Below are 17,094 nucleotides of genomic sequence, written 5' to 3' on the forward strand. Positions count from 1 at the left end.
TATCTGAGCAGAGGTAAAAATTGGAGACTGGGCATCCTCTCAGGTCCTCCATTTTCATGTAACCTCTCCAGAAACACACTTCATGCCTTCAACTTTGTCCTCTTTCACCAATAAAGTGGCTATCTATGCAAAAACATGCTCTTTGGAGAGTTTTAAATTAGCAATTTATAGCTGAGCACAGCCTTAAGCCAGAGAACATGTAGGCATGTCAAATACTGGTGGAGAAGGAAGAAAAAGAAAATGGGAGAGAAGGGAAGAGACAGCCATCAGGAGCAAGGAGGTGGAGCAGGAGCCCCAGGGGCTGCCAGGGGCGCATCAGAAGTGGCCACTTTGAGTATCTGATTCTGACTTTCTCCTCTGGAGACTGAATTCCAAAAAATGCCCAACTGGGTGCCCCAAGTTCAGTCTCAAGGTGGCTGCATTAGCCACATACATGTGACCTGTGAGAGGCCACTGAAGTTTCCTCATGATCCAGGCAGTCCATCTCAGACTCCTGTCTGCCTCTGATGGGCATCTGACCACCGTGAAAATCAGCAGTCTGCCCTCAGTCAGAGGGGAATGAGGGTGAGTGGGTTAGGGACCATTTAAGATAAGAAACATGCTTCCTGAGGCCAGTGTTCCCAGCTGGGACGCTCGGGCAGCTATCTACACTGACAGAAAGCTATCAAGCCAGTGGCTAAAAGGATGCAATGTCCCAACATGACTGGATCAAGTACATCATTCCACGTTCACAAGTAACAGTGCAAACTATTCACAAGCGGAGAACATTATCAGAAAGAGTGAGAGATGAGGTAAATTGGTCATGGTTGGTTTCCCAGTCAAAAGAAAAAAAAGCCCAGCAGAACCAGTGCAACAAGGTCAATGCTCTGTGCCTGCAAAGGTTGACCAGATGATCTTGCAAATGGCCCATGCCATCCCCCTCAGAAGAAACCTTCCAAATAGATTTTCAAGTTTTAAAACAACAGTGCCATTGCTATTGTGGCATCCAATCAAGCTTAAGAAGCCAGTGGTGTTGAGGTGGAAGCTCCCTGTGTGGGTCCATTTTGTTTAATTTCCTTTATTATGCCCCCCCGAGAAGAAACGCAGCCAAGATGACCACTGTCTCATGAAATTTGGGGAATGACTCTCAGATCTGTGTGGGGTGCCTGCCCGGCCTGATTTCACCATTACCATGGTGCTTTCAAGCTTTCTGCATTTCCTGGCAATAGAGTTGGCTGAAGAATCTGCCATCTGTCATGGCATTTAAAAGATAAAAATGGAATCATAAATAGAGCCAGTTCTTCAGGAAAAAAAATAAAAAGTCCAACCAGCATGTCAAAATGGAGGACATTAGCATGTTCTTTTAGAACCCGGCTGCCAGCAGCTGAAGTCAGCTTGCTAATCACTTGGTGTCAGCTGTCCCAGAATGTGCTGCCAAATCCTTCTTCCAGGCCAGCAGCACCAAACAATACAGGAGAAATTTATGATTCACAAAATATTTTTGCAGAAGGTAAAATCTGACCATTAAACTCCCCTGTTTAATTAATGCTGCCATAGCTTACATTAAAAGTGAAGGGAGGAGGGAAGCTCTCTGCCACAAATTTATCTCTTCTCCCCAGCCAAATTCCTTGCCAGATTTAACAGCAAGCAACATAAATTTAGGTGATTAGATTGGTTGCATATATTTAATTTTTCAAAAGCACCATGATCACACTTTCATTAAAACAGCCTTTCGGCTTTGGTTGAACGCCACCTGACAAACAATACAACGGTTGGGTTAGTGAAATGACAAGATTAAAACAAGAGTCTTCAGCAGATGTGAGGCTCTTCCATTATAAATATGTAAAACTGCTGGCCAAACATCAGAAAGACACACACGGAGAAGGGTCCTTCCCACAGGTAAAGATTCTCCACGAGGTTTTTGGTACAGCCACGGATAATGGAAAGACCTCTCCACAATGAGCTCTCAGCCCACATTTATCTCTGATACTCAGCTATGTCAGTTTAGGTGACTTTTTGCCTCTTCAAGACTCACTCTTCTCACCCATAAAATGGGAACAAGACATCTCTCTCAAGGTGGTGGTGTAAGGCTTAAGAGCAATAATACTTGTATAAAAAGGGTCTAGTACACTGTTTGATGGGGCTTCTCAGGTGGCCCTAGTAGTTTAAAAAAACCCACCTGCCAAGGCAGGAGACATGAGACAAGGGTTCAATCCCTGAGTCGGGAAGATCCCCTGGAGGAGGGCATGGCAACCCACTCCAGTATTCTTGCCTGGAGAATCCCATGGACCGAGGAGCCTGGCAGGCTACAGTCCATAGGGTTGCAGAGAGTCAGACATGACTGTAGCGACTTAGCATGCACACACACACTGCTTGATCCATTACGAGTGTATCAAGACTAGCTTTCTTACACATAAATGAAGGGACTGGATTAAATCAGTGTTTTCCTACCCTTGCTGTTCATTGTCTCGATGAACCTGTTCCCTACTCTTGAGTCATTCAAACACCATCTTCACAATTTTTGCCATTTTCTGGTACTACTTGTATTCTTATTCCCTACTATTTTGCTTTATATCAACTCATTGTTCTTCTTAAATAAATGTACTTGAAAAGAAACCTTTTAACGACTAAAAAATCAAAGTTTTCACTCAAAAACGAAATCACCATAAACATGACAAAAATAAATACAAGAAACCAACTGTCTTTCATTCGCGCTAGACGTTGTTGGCCGATGGCTTGGAGCCTGAGGCCTGTACTCTCTTTGCTAAAAAGGGAAAAACAGTCCATACTGGAGAGCTGTTAAGGACATATGAGCACAGGCCGCCCGAGACTTCCTTCTAGAAACAGAAGGATTGAGAATATTAAAAAGGAGTTTCTCACTCGTGAATCTCTATGACTTAATGTCTCCTTCCTGGAGACAGCCAGAAAACGTCCTTTTGCATCTTTGTAGCACTAGTGGGAGTAATCACTCATTTTACAAAATTGAGTCACAGAGTTTCTGCTAAATGAAAACCTTGCCCAGAAGCTCTCTGTGCAAAACAAACTAAAAATCAAACCACCAACAAACTAAAAAAAACAAAATTATCTCAGTTAACTCGAGATGTGAGCTGCCGAACACCAACAATTCTGCCCCTTCATGTGCTGTCTGGGAGAGGACCCCAGAGACTCCTGTAAATTTTCAGACACCTCAGAACACACTGGGAACAATGGATTGTACCAGACTGGACATGGCTAGCCCCAACGGCATTGGAATCACCTGGAGAGCTTTTAAAAATACAGATTCCTAGGCCTGAAACTGGACTTACTAAGGTTGTCTCTTTGCAGTGAGGCCCAAGAATTTAAATTTTGTAAATCTCTCAGGTAACTCTCTTGAGAATCTAGAAACTTAGAAACTCCTTGGATGAATGATTTTATAAACACCCTCTAGTATGGATTTTCCAGTAGTCATGTATGGATGTGAGAGGTGGACAGTGAAGAAAGCTGAGCACCAAAGAATTGATGCTTTTGAACTGTGGTGTTGGAGAAGATTCTTGAGAGTCCCTTGGACTTCAAGAAGATCCAACCAGTCCATCCTAAAGATCAGGCCTGGGTGTTCATTGGAAGGACTGATGCTGAAGCTGAAACGCCAATACTTTGGCCACCTCATGTGAAGAGTTGACTCGTTGGAAAAGACCCTGATGCTGGGAGGGATTGGGGGCAGGAGGAGAAGGGGACGACAGAGGATGAGATGGCTGGATGGCATCACTGACTTGATGGGCATGAGTTTGAGTAAACTCCAGGAGTTTGTGATGGACAGGGAGGCCTAGCGTGCTGAGATTCATGGGGTCGCCAAGACTCAGACGCGACTGAGTGACTGGACTGAACTGAACTGAGAAACACTCAAGCACTGAATTCGTAATAAGATAGTGAGCAACCAAATGATTATCTGCTTGTTAAAAACATTTGTCTAAAGAAAAAAGGAGGTATTGGTCTAAACTTCCCTGGATTTTTTTTACCTAACTATACAACTCATCTTTTCAAATCATCATTCCAAATAGCAAAAAGGCAAGCAAAATAATCTTTACTGACATTTAAACATTGTTTATCATAGCAGACATACTGAATTAGATAAGATATATGATAGAGGAGAGTGGCATTTGGACATGGGTTTATCCATATACCTGATAGTTTATGGGAGCCTGTCAAATAACATAGGACTCTGCTACAGTTGCGTTATTTTATAGCATTCTTTTGAAGGCTGTATTCTGACATGATAAAAATCATAGTGGAGGACAGAAGCCTTGTGTGTATGGAAGATGAATCAATGCTCTCAGAGCCTCTTTCTTAATTGGAAAATTCAGGGTTAGATGTGCACCATGGCCCTCCAAAGGCTAGTCCAGGATTTCTGGGTTCTCAACCCAGCCCTGGGAATCTGTATTTATATCAAGAACCCCAGGTTCAGCCAGTTTTGATAAATGCTAAATGATAGACCCTCTAGAGTTTTTCTTGCTTTATGTGACTGGAAACAGATTTCAGTATTTTAAATGAATGTAGACTTTCATTAATGTTGTATCTTTGCCTTTTCAACAGATTGTTATTCCTCCCAGTGATTTATTTGATACAGAATCCTTGAACAGGTGCACAGCCCCCAATTATAACACTGTTTCTATGGGGAAATATGATCCACTTTATGACAACATGATTTATGATATAGTTACCCGAACACATTGTGTCAAAAGGCACTGTCTGCTTATGCCAAATGTTTACTAGCAAATTTCTTTTCCTTGGATAGAAAAACAGACTCAAATAAAGAGGTAAATTACTTTGCCACATCTCTCATTAGTGGAGATCCTCAGGTCTTCACATGTCTCTTCACTGAACAGCTTGTATGGAGATTTGCTTAGGTGTTTATTTTTAAAAAACAAGCCCTAATTTCTTGCCTGGCTACTACTGTCAGTTTAATTGTGCACCCTTCTCTCTCATCCATCGAGGCAGTGGATGAAGAGCAGATTTATCTCGGAGCTGGAAAAGGACATATTTTTCCCTGCCTTTGTTTTTCTAAGCATTCATTCAAAGAAGGCATTCTGAAAAGTTCCCTCAGGGCTCACCTGAACGTGTCTCTGTGGACAGCTGTCGTGCTCTTATCTACATAGCAGACTGTCTGTCCTGCTATATCCATTTGGCTGAAGCTTGTAATGGGGACCCCAGGATAGCGGACGTACTCAACCTGGCCAAATTGCGGTGGGGAGGTGATAACGTAGAGAAGCTCCTCAGGCTTGTCTGTTCCATCCACAGCAAGGAGAGTGGTGGTCGTCAGGAAGCCTCTGTCACCTTTAGACACCACAAGTGGTTTTGCCAGGATGACAATATCACCTGTGTGGCAGAAGAGATGGTGGTCAACATTTGAAAAATAAAACATCCACGGTGAAGGTAAAAAGCAAAGTCAAACTGAGCAGAAATCAAAATCTCAACTCTAGGATAAGAATAAAGACACAGATGTAGAGAACGGATGTATTGACATGAGGGGCAGCAGAGACAGGGGTGAACTGGCAGATTAGGTTTGCCATAGAAACATGCATATGCATGTGTGCTCAGGTGCTCAGTAGTGTCTGACTTTCCGCAACCCTACGGACTGTAGCCTGCCAGGCTCCGCTGTCTGTGGGATTCTCCAGGCAAGAATACTGGAGTGGGTTGCCATTTGCTCCTCCAGGGGATCTTCCCAACCCAAGGATTGAACCTGCATGTCCTGTGTCTCCTGCATTGGCAGGTGGATTCTTTACCACTGAGCTACCTGGGAAGCCCATACACTACCATGTGTAAACATAGCTAGTGGGAAAGCTGTTGTATGGCGCAGAGCACTTAGCTTGGGGCTCTGTGATGACCTATATGGGTGGGATGGGGGGTGCTGTTGCTGGGAAGGAGGTCCAAGAGGGACAGGATATATGCATACATGTACACATAGAGGGGGTTCACACTGTTGTAAGGCAGAACCTAATACAACATTGAAAAGCAATTATACGCCAATGAAAAAAATATTTAAGAAGCGACAAAAAAAATGCTAATATGATATAGGAAGGTTTCTATGACTGGGATTAATCAAAGGATTTGGCCAAAGACATGGGGAGATATCACAGAGAAGGTACAACACATAAGGCCAATAAAGATGCAAGATATGCTCAATCTCATGAATAGTTAGGGAACTACAGATTAAGACCACAATAAATTGCCATCTCACATCGCTTTGATAGGCCAAGATGTGGAAGGCTGAAGACAGCAAGTGTTGAAGGGGATGTAGAATCTTGCATACAGTTCTAGTTAGAGTGTAAACTGGTACACAACCTAGAATTATTTTGTAAAGAGTTGGATACTCACATATGCCTTGACCCAGTGATGCCACTCCAGTGGTGTGCTGGAAACATATGCACTTGTACCCAGGAGGCCTGTGCTAGAAAGGTCATGGCAGCACTGTTTGTAACTGAAAACACTGGAGACAACCCAGATGCCTTTTCAGAAGGTGAATGTAAAAACAAGCTGTGGCCTATTCATACAGTTGAATTTTGCAGAGTAGCAAAATGAATGCACTAGAGCTACATGCAGTCACACAGAGGTAGCTTATTAACATGTATCAGTTGAGTGAGCAAGTCCCAGAGAACTATAAACAAAAGCAAGAAACTTAACACAAAATTCAGGATGGTGGCTTTCTCTGGAGGATGGAACGGGTAGATAGGTAGATTCTGATACTGCAATATTCCAGTTCTTGTATGTATGGTGGCTGCACAGGTGCTATTATATGTATTTAAAAGACTCTACGAGTGAATGTCTGAACGAGCAAAGAAGAAGTTGATCACACACAGACAAAGATACAGAGCTTCATAAATTAAAGGTTATATCAAAGTTTGCTCACCTGAGGTTCATCAAAAAATGATCATAATTAAAATACCCTTGAGCTAGGTATACTTTGTGCTAGGTAAGGGATAAAGACTCTTAAAACTTTACACCAACATTGTGATAGGCCATTGCCAAGTGTCTAGGCTATAAATGAGGAAACTAAGGTGTACAAATGTTACCAACATGGTAATGATTATACAATTAGGAAACATAGAGCTAGAATTTATACCCAAGCCATCTGACCCAAGAGCACACACTCAAACATGTCACTATTTTGCTTATGCTCTTTAATACTGGAAAAGACCCTGATGCTGGGAAAGATTGAAGGCAGGAGAAGGGGAAGACAGAGGATGAGATGGTTGGGTGGCATCACCGACTCAAAAGACATGAGTTTATGCCAGCCCTGGGAGTTGTTGATGGACAAGGAAGCCTGGCAGGCTGCAGTCCATGGGATCACAAAGAGGCAGACACAACTGAGCAACTGAACTGAACTGACTCTTTAATATATATATAAGGAATTTTTATAAACCAAAACTAAAAGGGTAAATATCCCATAGGAAATATGTGTGAAATAAATGTCAGGTCATTTCTAATTAAATATACAGTCAATAAGATTTTGAAAAGATATTTAGTCCTATAAAGAAATACAAAATGAAAAGAAAACATCAAGGAGGTATAATTTTGCTCCGGGAGTTCTCAATGAGGGACAATTTTGCCTCCTTTCGAGGGGACATTTACCAGTGTCTGGAGACATTTTGTTATGCTATCTGAGGGGAACTACTGGCTTCTATAGGTCCATGTAGTCAAAGTTATGGTTTTTGCAGTAGTCATGTACGGATGTGAGAGCTGCACTATAAAGAAGACTGCTGCTGCTGCTAATAAGTCGCTTCAGTTGTGTATGACTCTGTGCGACCTCATAGACGGAAGCCCACCAGGCTCCCCCATCCCTGGGATTCTCCAGGCAAGAGAAAGAAGGCTGAGTGCTGAAGAATTGATGCTTTTGAACTGTGGTTCTGGAGGAGACTCTTGAGACTCTCTTGGACTGCAAGGACATCAAACCAGTCAATCTTAAAGGAAATCAGTCCTGAGTACTTGTTGGAAGGACTGATGTTGAAGCTGAAGTTCCAACACTTTAGCCACCTGATGCAAACAGCCAATCCATTCCTAGCATCCAGACCCTGATGCTGGGAAACATTGAAGGCAGAAGAAGAGGGTGACAGAGGATGAAATGGTTGGATGGCATCACCAACTCAAAGGACATGTACCTGGGCAAATTCTGGGAGATGGTGAGGGACAGGGAAGCCTGGCATGCTGCAGTCCATGGGGTTGCAAATAGTCAGACACGATTTGGCAATGGAACAATGACTAACTTCTAATAGGTAAAGACCAGTTCAGTTCAGTTCAGTTGCTCATTCATGTCCAACTCTTTGTGACCCCATGGACTGCAGCATGCCAGGCTTCCCTGTCCATCACCAACTCCCGGAGCTTACTCAAACTCATGTCCATTGAGTCGGTGATGCTATCCAACCATCTCATCCTCTGTCATCCCCTTCTCCTCCTGCCTTCAATCTTTCCCAGCATCAGGGTCTTTTCCAATGAGTCAGTTCTTCATGTCAGTTGGCCAAAGTATTGGAGTTTCAGCTTCAGCATCAATCCTTCCAATGAATATTTAAGACTGATTTCCTTTAGGATGGACTGGTTGGATTTCCTTGTAGTCCAAGGGATTCTCAAGAGTCTTCTCCAACACTACAGTTCAAAAGCATCAATTCTTCAGCGCTCAGCTTTCTTTATAGCCCAACTCTCATATCCATATGTGACTACTGGAAAAACCATGGCTTTGACTAGAAGGACTTTTGCTGGCAAACTAATGTCTCTGTTTTTTGATATGCTGTCTAGGTTGGTCATAGCTTTTCTCCCAAGGAACAAGCATCTTCTAATTTCATGGCTGCAGTCACCATTTGCAGGGATTTTGGAGCCCCCCAAAATAAAGTCTCTTACTGTTTCCATCATTTCACCATCTATTTGCCATGAAGTGATGGGACCAGATGCCATGATCTTAATTTTCTGAATGTTGAGTTTTAAGCCAACTTTTTCACTCTCCTCTTTCACTTCCATCAAGAGGCTCTTTAGTTCTTCGTTTTCTGCTGCTAAAAATTCTATGGTGCACAACAAAGACTTACATATTCCAAAATATTGATATTGCCATAACTGGAAAACCTTGTTTTAGATGATCAAATTAGTCTTTTTCATATATTATGCTTTTTAACTCAAAATGCAACTTAAGTTCAATGTAGAATCAGCAGTCATCCTAATGTTGCACCAAAACCTGAGCTGCAGATGCTTCAGAGGGAGTTAAGATGAATACATCAAAGAATAAAGAAGAATGAACAAAGCCAGGAAACGAAATTCACCCACAAGATTAAGGGCAGAAGATAGAGCTGAGTGGAGGAAAAATATCTAGGTATTGCCTGAACCCAGTTTTTCAGCACTGTTTTTCACATTAGTCAGAGTATGGATGAGGGTCAACTATAGGCAATGTCATTCTAAACTTCTCTCAAAGATGTCTGAGTCATTTTTGCCACCGTGCAAATCAGAAGTCATGGCACAATGGGAAAGCATAAAGTTATTTATAATGGCTCCCAAAAAGTGTTCAAATATGCTAAAGTTAGGGTCTAATTTAGTCTAACAATTCAGTATAATTTTATTCAGACATGAACAATTTAGATTATAAAGTTGCACTGCAACCTGAGAAAATTTCCTCCAAAAGAAGAAAGGAAGGAAAAAAAATCAAAGCCATGAAGAAGGAGGAGGAAAGAAGGAAGGATAGGATTCTGTACAGAGATAAAAAATACCACCAAATTAACAAAAAAAAAATTCTGAACTACTGAAAGTTTCAACCGATTACAGTGTCTACTTGATTAAGTTTTCACAAATCCTTTTAGAAAATAATCACATGCCCGTTGTAGCAGAGACTAGGGAGGATGTCACCAGCCTCGGTACTTTTTCTTCTGGATGTACTGTTCAGTTTCCACCGCCCAGCCTCCTTAAGCATTCAGCCACCGGGATGTATAGAGGGCAAGTAGCCTACTTCCAAGCCTAGCCCATGAAATTCTCCCATTTTCCTCCAAATGCCCATGTGTGCATGCACAGCCATGCATGACTCTTTGCAAGCCCATGGACTATAGCCCACCAGGCTCCACTGTCCATGGGATTCTCCAGGCAAGAATACCGGAGTGGGTTGCCATTTCTTCCTTCAAGGGATCTTCCTGATCCAGGGGCCAAACCCATGTCTCCTGCATCTCCTGCACTGACAGGAGGATTCTTTACAATGGCACCACGTGGGAAGTCCATTGTCATCCACATCTCACTCCCAAAGTGACTCCGAGGCCTTCAGAGACAAAGAATCCCCTGTCTAGAAAGAATCCCCAGGTGCGTGTGTGGAACAGAACACTTCTATACTCCCCAGGGAATGCACCATGCTAAGAATGACAGGGTAGTCTGCTGCCCTAATACATATGTTGTCTGCCCAGATATTTCACTTATATTGCATTTTGCCTGGACAAGTATTTATGAAGAATGTAGTCTTACTTTTGCAAACAGAAATAAATGTGTACAGTAACATGAACTTAGAATCTTCAAGGAAATAAGCAAATAAAATATATAGTCTTCCCCCTCAAAAAAAAAAAAAATCAAAATCAGTCAATCTGGCTTAAAATTTGTTTAAAAAAATTCAGAACAGCTGCAATTTTACCACAAACATGAAGTAAAACTTTAACTGTACCTAAGCATCCAATTTAATTTAGCTCTGAGCTTTCTGGCAGCCAAGGCAAAAAAAAAAAAGCATTGTTAATCTGTCAATCAAACATGTACTAAGGATCTAAGACTTTGCTTGATCCTGAGAATATATAGATCTTGGGCTATACAGATGAATGAGACAGGATCTTTACTCTCCTCACACAAGCTCTAAGTGAAAGTATACAGTAGTCACAGTTGAGAATCAAAGACCTACTCTCTCCCTTGCTGAGCTTTCAGTACTTTTTTTGCTCTCCTTCTGACACTTATGTGCTGTTGAGTCCCACCATGCAAATGGTCTGCCTAATTAATTCAAGAGAAGCTTACTATCAGGACTTCCCTGGTGGCCCAGTGGCTAAGATTCTGTACTCCCAATTCAGGGGACCTGGGTTCAATCCTTGGTCAAGGAACTAGATCCACATACTGCATATGAGAGTTCGCCTGCTGCAACTAAAGATCCTGCATGTTGCAACAAAGACCTGGTGCAGCCAAATAAATACAAAATAATTTTTTTTTAAAAAAAGAGAAAATCGTGTTATCTTACAGCATTCTCCCTCATCCCTAAAGAGTATGTGTTAGCACTTTCAAAGTGAAAAGAGTAACAACTTTCAACCTTTTCAACAACAAAATTCCTTTTTATTATTTAAAATTTTTAAAAAATATATTAATTTCTATTTCCTTTTTCATTAGTGTATTGGAAATCTTTTCCCTTTCAAATTCTGTTTTCAAGTAATCATTCAATTCCTGAAGATAAAACTAGAGTTGGTGCATTGTTTTGTAAAATTTTCCTTAAAGCATAAAACCTTGACAGTTAAAGTAACCTGTGCAGTCATATTGCAGACAAGGCTGGATTTTTCATGGGCTTTTTGAAATACTGAAAATAACACATGAATTGGCTACTCTTGAAAACCAGGCAAAACAAGTGAGGAGCCCAAGGATCAAATCATAACTGATGGAATTTCAAGTCTAAAGGATGGAAGGGAGAAAGGAAAGGAGGGAAGGAGGAAGAGAGGGAGAGAAGATGGGAGAGGTTTACACCAGTGCACTTCTGCTGTATAAGTCTGTCCCGATAAAGCCCGCTAGAAATGCTTTACCTTTCCCCATATCCTTGATGGTGATGTCACAGTCAAAGGCCGGTGACCTATGGTCACCATCCCAGAGGTAGAAGGTGAAGCTGTCTTGGTTCTTGGAGTCCATGGCCCCGGTGTGTGTATATCTCAGCAAGTTCAAATCCACTTCTTCCTGAGTGCATTTCATGCCAGGGTACAGAGGGACCCAGTCCCTCCCTATCTGAAAGATGCCAGAATTAGTCAGCTGCCCAGGTTTCCCTTCCTCCCAAGGTGTGTTAGTGAACATCTTCCATATCCTCTGAAAACTTCCAATATAAACAATATTTCAGGGAAACCCCAGATTCAATTATTTTGCCATTCTACCTCATATTTTCCATTGAAATAAATGTATTGAAATCATTTCAGACCTTGGGGGGAAAAACTAGCTGTAAGCAAAGAATTTTTGGCAAAGTCATGTGGCAATTCAACTGCAGTGCTACTAAGGTATTTATCATAAGCCATCATAGCTGATTAAATATTTCAATTGAGGAGAGCAGGTGGGTAATTGAGCTGTTGGAATTGATTCTTTAAAAATTAAACGTGTTTCACTTGGGATTTCCTCTTTTCTTTTTAGTTCATATCATTGTCCAACTAATAAAATCTGTATTTCGAACCAGTTTGTTACTGGAGTTATCTGAAGTAGATAAAACACAAACAGAATGGGTGTATTTACTGTCCCTATGTTTTTCAGGTTTCCTAAAGACCAAAGAAAATGATCAAAACTTCTATTATTCCCTACATTTATATCCTGAGTCAGCACAAAAATAACTACAAATATCATATATGTATTGTTAATTATACTCTTCTAAAAATAACCCAGCATTATTTAAGCATATATTCTATACAGAACTCAGTGCAGAAACTGTGGCATTTTCAATGAAAAGAGGTCTTTATGTTGAGAGAGAACTAACAACTGAGAGTATTATAAAATGCAGTAATAATAAATGTGTCTCTGATTAATAATTCTGTTGTTATTCTCTTAAGATGTATAGATTTCCCTAAGAGTAGCTTGTAAAAGTCATCTGACATAATTCAAGAAAAATGTCATCTTAAAAATTTACTATTTGATATTACCTCTAGTGCTTTTCCTATGTTTGAAGAGACTGTAACAGAAATTTAAACATTTGTTTTTTATTTCCCTTGACACATTATTTCACATGCCCACCTCTCCCCTCACCATGTTACCACTTCCTTTTGTCACTCTATCTGATAAAGTTCCCTCCTTTTTTATGTTTATGCCCAGCTGATGTTTACACATAGGTATGCTCTGCCCCAGTTCTCACTGGGTGAAAGCTAATTATATTCTAATAATTAAGTTCATTGTTTGTTTGCATTATAAGGTCTATTTGAAAATTTAATTTTTAAAGCAGACACTCTTCAGGTTTTAAACCAGACAGCCTGTAATCTATTTAACTTTTTTTTTAATAGTCTTTTCCCAGAAAGTAAATACAGAAGAAGATACATTTTACTTTCCCTCATCTCCATCTAATTAATTCCCTACTTGCATTCCCAAGTGTGGGCTTTGACTTGACAAAATCCATCTGCAAGTCCCCAAAGAGGAAGAAAATAAGAGTTGGACTCAAGGTGGGTAAAATGCAAGATAGTCAACAAGAAAACAAACATGCACGAGGAAGTCCGAGAGGCCTGGTCCCTGGTTTGGAGAGACTTGGAGAACCCCCTAGGGAGCTGGGAGAGAACTCCATGGCGCCACATTGGGAACCTGGACCCATCTGGATTTTTACGTAACCAAAAACACTTCTGCTCCCATGCCACCCAAATGTGTGAGCTCTCACTGTATTTCTGCTTCATTACTCTCTGAAATGAAATAAGGCCACAGCTGCACCTCAGTTTAAATCAGTGATTTCTCTTCACTTCGATTCTCTATGGTGCCCACAATCTAAGACAATCAAGCTGTTCCACACAGAATACGTCCTTGCTGCTATTATCAGGCTGTGTCTACATTTTATTCAAAGTTAAGCATTCAAATAATCACATAGACATTTTGATGAGTTACTCGAGTGACCTTCTCAAGTGACAGATCTGTAATTTGTATTGAGTTGATCCTTGGGCATCACATACAAAGTCTGAACTAGTCTGGTGAACACCATTTGTTAAAAGACTATCTTTTCTCCACTGCTTGGTCAAAAATCGGTTTGCCACACTTGTGTGGGTCTATTTCTGAGCTCTCAGAAATAGAGATATCTGATTCCCTGGTGGCGCAGGCAGTAAAGAGTCTGCCTGCAGTGTGGGAGGTGGAGTTCGATCCCTGGGTCGCAAAGGTCCCCTGGAGAAGGAAATGGCAACCCAGTCCAGTATTCTTGCCTGGAGAATTCCATGGATGGAGGAGCCTGGCAGGCTACATGTAGTTCATAGGGTCACAAAGAGTCGGATACAACTGAGCTATTTCACTTTTACTTTCGTTCTGTTCCATTGATCTATTTGTTTATTCCTGTACCAAACATACACTGTCTGGATTAGTATAGTTATATAGTCAGTCTTGAAGTCTGGTAGTGTCAGTCCTTGAATTTCATTCTTCTATATTGTGTTAGCTATTCTGGGTATTTTGCCTCTCCAGAGAAGCTGTAGAATCAGTTTGTTGATATTCAAAACTGCTCTAAAGAATAAAGCCCATTTTTTAAAATAAAAATCTGATGGAAATAAAGGTATCTCAAAGTATGCCTGATTTCTCATCAGAAACTAGACAACTTGCTTTCCCCCGTAACTTCCTATCCTCCAATTTAGGTACAATCCTAAGGAAAAATGAGCAGTGAAAAACCGTGATTTTGGTTGAATTTACCCTGAAATGAGTAGGTAAATTTAGAATAGTGTGAGCTCACTCCAAAGTAGGGAAATTAGAATTTCTACTTTTGGGCCAAATATGATTACGACAGAATAAATTCAGTTATGCAAATCTGTGCATTGAAAAAATTTAAACCTGTTACAGTCAATCTGAAAAATAAAAGTAAAAATGCGACCAACCTTAAGTTGAAGTTGCCCATTTTGGGGAAGTCTTTCAAATAAATAGTAAATCTTCTCCCTGGGTGAGTCTTCATCTATGGCTGAGAGAACAGCACTAGAAATAATACGAGTTTCACCCATATTCATTGTAATTTCAGCCTTCCTGTAAAAAAGATACCTGGGTTGATACCGAAACAGAAGACATTGCTTTAACAGGGGGCAGTCATAATGATTATTACAGTGCTCAAGCTTCAAAAATTAGGGAACGATTTTCAGTCTCCAAAGTACTAAACATGATGAGTCAGTCTTGTGAAACCAGCTCTCATTTCACCTTACCTGTGAAAGTGCTGAAAACATTTAGCCAGGATTGATGAGTATGGCATGAGGTATAGACTTTATAATTTTATATTAAAACTTGTTTTATAAACTGATATTTTTCCAAAATTTTATTTGATACAAATACAACAGCAGCTCCATGAAGTAAGTGGGCTAGGTATTCTCCTTCTAATTTTACAGACAGAAACTTAAAAAGCTGAAATGGCTTACTCACAGGTATTCTGGTACCCTTTATGATAGACCATTATGAATTTGGTGATATTCAGGCAATCTGTAGCCCTCTACATTGCTCTTTCTCTTTGATAATCTTCTGGATAACTAGCATTCTAGCATTGTTTTCACAGCAATTCATCTTTTCCAAGTGCCGCAGCTGCCTGGCCAGCTCCTGGCATCTTGAAGAGAAGGCTGGGGCAGGGAGCAGCTGCTACTTCTACCAGAGAAGCTGCTTCTGCGGTTTCATGTGTCCTGTAAAGGGTGACCGCCTTCATAGCCAATATTGCCATTTTCCCTGGTCTCACCAAACTAAAGAGGGGATTTCTTTCCACCTGTTGTTTTTTGTTATTGGTTTTGGTCATCACACATGAACTAACTGTGACACTTTGTTTCTGAGAAAAACTGGGAAGTCTCCTTGGGATTAAGATCAAGGACATTTTTGTAGCAAACTGACCATTCTCAACAGCCTTCCAGTCCTCTGCTGAGAAGTCAAAGCCCAAATACCTCAGTTCTAACCTTACTAGGTTTCTCTTGCCTCCTCAGAACTGACATCTTCACTGGTAGTAGGAGGCAAATTTTGCTCTCCTCTTTACAAGAGACTATAGTACCACTGAGATAGGAGATAGATGGTAGGAGATAGATGGGCCCCTGGGCTGAACAGCTGGTGTTTGTCAAGTGGAGTAAAATTGCAGCTTTGTTCTCACCCAGACACTCCAAGGACAAAGCTAGTGGCAGAAGCTGAGCACTGCTGAAGTAAAGAGACAAGAGGACCAATCCTGAGGTCAAGGAAAACTTCTCTGTCTGCACAAATGCAGGAAGACTCCTTGGTGGTCAAAAGACAGGGCGCACCACCTGTGTAGACATGTACCCACAAGCGTCTGCAGTGGACTCCATCTTAGTAAAAAGGTGCGCACACATGTTGGGGAGAATCCTTGAACAGGTCACATATGGGAAAAGAAACAAGATAATTGGCCAAAGGTAAACATAGATCTGGAAGCACTGTCCTATGTAAGTGATTTAAATCACCTCTTTACTGCACTCCTCCTCATTAGGGTGGACACATACCCTTTCTCTCCAGGTGTGTATTTCTCCCTTGCTTCACTCTTAAACACCCAAAATGATTCTCTATGTCCCATATGCTATGCTGTGTCTCTGATAATAAACTTTGTACCTGTTGTTACAGTTTTAGCCTCCTTGAGAAACGCATTTTTCAATAAGGATAAGAGCCAGAGTCACTTTGCTTCTAGCCTCCAGACCCTTGTTGTCTAGTGGTGAGGCTTCCTCATTTTCATCCAGGCTACCCAGGTTCAATTCTGGGGCAAGAGACTAAGATCTTTCTTCAGGAACACTCATTGCTCTCTCTCCAAGATCAACATCATTCTAGGAGGCTAGAATGATGGTTTGGAGCTTATGGAGATTAGTGGTGACTTTATTTATTTATTTTTTGGGCCTCACATCTTGTGAGTTTTAGTTCCCAGACCAGGTATTGAATTCCAGCCTCTGGCAATGAATGCATGGAGCCCCAACCGTTGGACCACCAGGAAATTCCCAGTGGTGCTTTTAATAGAAATAGATGAACTGAAACAGGAAGCCAATACAATGAAGATGATAAGGAGTCGGGTAGAGAGAAATGGTCAGAAATAAATGTCAGAGGGTTCAAGAGAGAAGAAAGTGCATCACCATGTGTTACCCTGAAAGGGACAAAGGCTTAGTGTAGGTAATTTATTTGGGAACTGACCTCAGGAACAAGTGAAAGGGAGGGGCACTAACAAGGTCCGGCCAGATGAGAAAAGCCATTAGATTTGGTGGGAAAGCCATTAGATTTGGAGACAGTTGGCAG

The 17,094-nt window shown here is 41.2% G+C and overlaps 1 protein-coding gene across 4 annotated transcripts in view; it reads right to left on the reverse strand.

Moving 5' to 3' along the window:
- The window catches only part of FREM1 (FRAS1 related extracellular matrix 1), a 171,909-nt gene that overhangs the window by 47,749 nt on the left and 107,066 nt on the right, over positions 1-17,094 (reverse strand). For 2 of the 4 annotated variants that reach the window (XM_070480527.1, XM_070480528.1), the window contains exons 22-24: positions 14,727-14,868; positions 11,733-11,928; positions 5,067-5,331 (exon numbers count right to left, since the gene is read on the reverse strand). In XM_070480527.1, coding sequence (XP_070336628.1) covers positions 5,067-5,331; positions 11,733-11,928; positions 14,727-14,868 — 603 coding nt within the window. Of the gene's footprint in view, positions 1-5,066; positions 5,332-11,732; positions 11,929-14,726; positions 14,869-17,094 lie in introns of those variants that run through there. The other 2 variants (XM_070480529.1, XM_020886867.2) reach the window with 2 other exon arrangements.

This window comes from Odocoileus virginianus, chromosome 18, assembly GCF_023699985.2.
Source record: "Odocoileus virginianus isolate 20LAN1187 ecotype Illinois chromosome 18, Ovbor_1.2, whole genome shotgun sequence".
Classification (NCBI taxonomy): Eukaryota; Metazoa; Chordata; class Mammalia; order Artiodactyla; family Cervidae; genus Odocoileus; species Odocoileus virginianus.